The sequence below is a fragment of the Phytophthora parasitica genome (genome assembly GCF_000247585.1).
Source record: "Phytophthora parasitica INRA-310 unplaced genomic scaffold supercont2.22, whole genome shotgun sequence".
Taxonomy (NCBI): Eukaryota; Oomycota; class Peronosporomycetes; order Peronosporales; family Peronosporaceae; genus Phytophthora; species Phytophthora nicotianae.
The window spans coordinates 833,378-834,216 of NW_008649008.1; the positions used below are offsets into that span (position 1 = coordinate 833,378).

Here is an 839-nt window from a genome sequence, read left to right on the forward strand (position 1 = left end):
TTGAATACGGGAATAAAGACATTCTGAAGTTTTCTGAAGTAACCGATGCTTGGCGCTCACTTGCGAAGGAAATACAAATCGATCATCAAAGCATTAAGAATATTCGCTCGCCATGGTGAATACCCCAAGCGACACGCGTTCCTCATCGTCACTCACGACAACGTACGTCTATTACATGAATCAAGGCACATCTCCAATAGTTCCTCACGTGCAAAATGCAGCTCCAATTGGCGTATCTAGTAGAACGAAAGCTGGAGTTCGAAGGAAATGACGACGCTGTCGAGTGGGCCAAGCACTTAACTGACAACGTTAACCAACACAACATCGAACATCTCGCAACATTCTGCACTCAACACCTCGAGACGTATCTGAAGACCTCAAAAGCGCTGCGTCATCAGCGTATGGAGACACTACAACGTCAGTTTGCATCCGAGCTGCAACGAGAGCCTGAGTATCCGCTAGACGACAGTGTTTCGGCTCCTTTTCTCTGGTATTCCGTGGCTCTTGACCGTCTACGAGGCGTCATCATCAGCAATGAACTCCCTCAATACCAGCAGATCATGACGCAGTTTGGCCAGCATTTAGCCGCCTCTCAACGAAGCCCACGTTGCTTGTACGAGGCTGTTCCCGAGACTTCTCCTGAACTCCCATCCGACATTCCACCGCTCAGGCTCAACGTGGAGGCCAATGACGGGCTCTTCTTACGCGAGAAAGTGACGAACGATACAGGCGACATTTCCACGGGAGATGCACATGTCTTCCCAGAGCTGAGGAATCCATACGAGAAGAAGGGACGTGAACGGCGACAGACAGCTGAGCAGATCGTTGTGCGTGGTCAA

At 50.2% G+C, this 839-nt stretch overlaps 1 protein-coding gene across 1 annotated transcript in view; it reads left to right on the forward strand.

Moving 5' to 3' along the window:
- Positions 1 to 215: 215 nt before the first annotated feature.
- PPTG_10677 (hypothetical protein) overlaps positions 216 to 839 on the forward strand; it is a gene marked incomplete at both ends in the record, with an annotated part of 762 nt that continues 138 nt past the window's right edge. The window contains one exon of the mRNA XM_008906081.1: positions 216 to 827. Coding sequence (XP_008904329.1) covers positions 216 to 827 — 612 coding nt within the window. The remainder of the gene's footprint in view (positions 828 to 839) is intronic.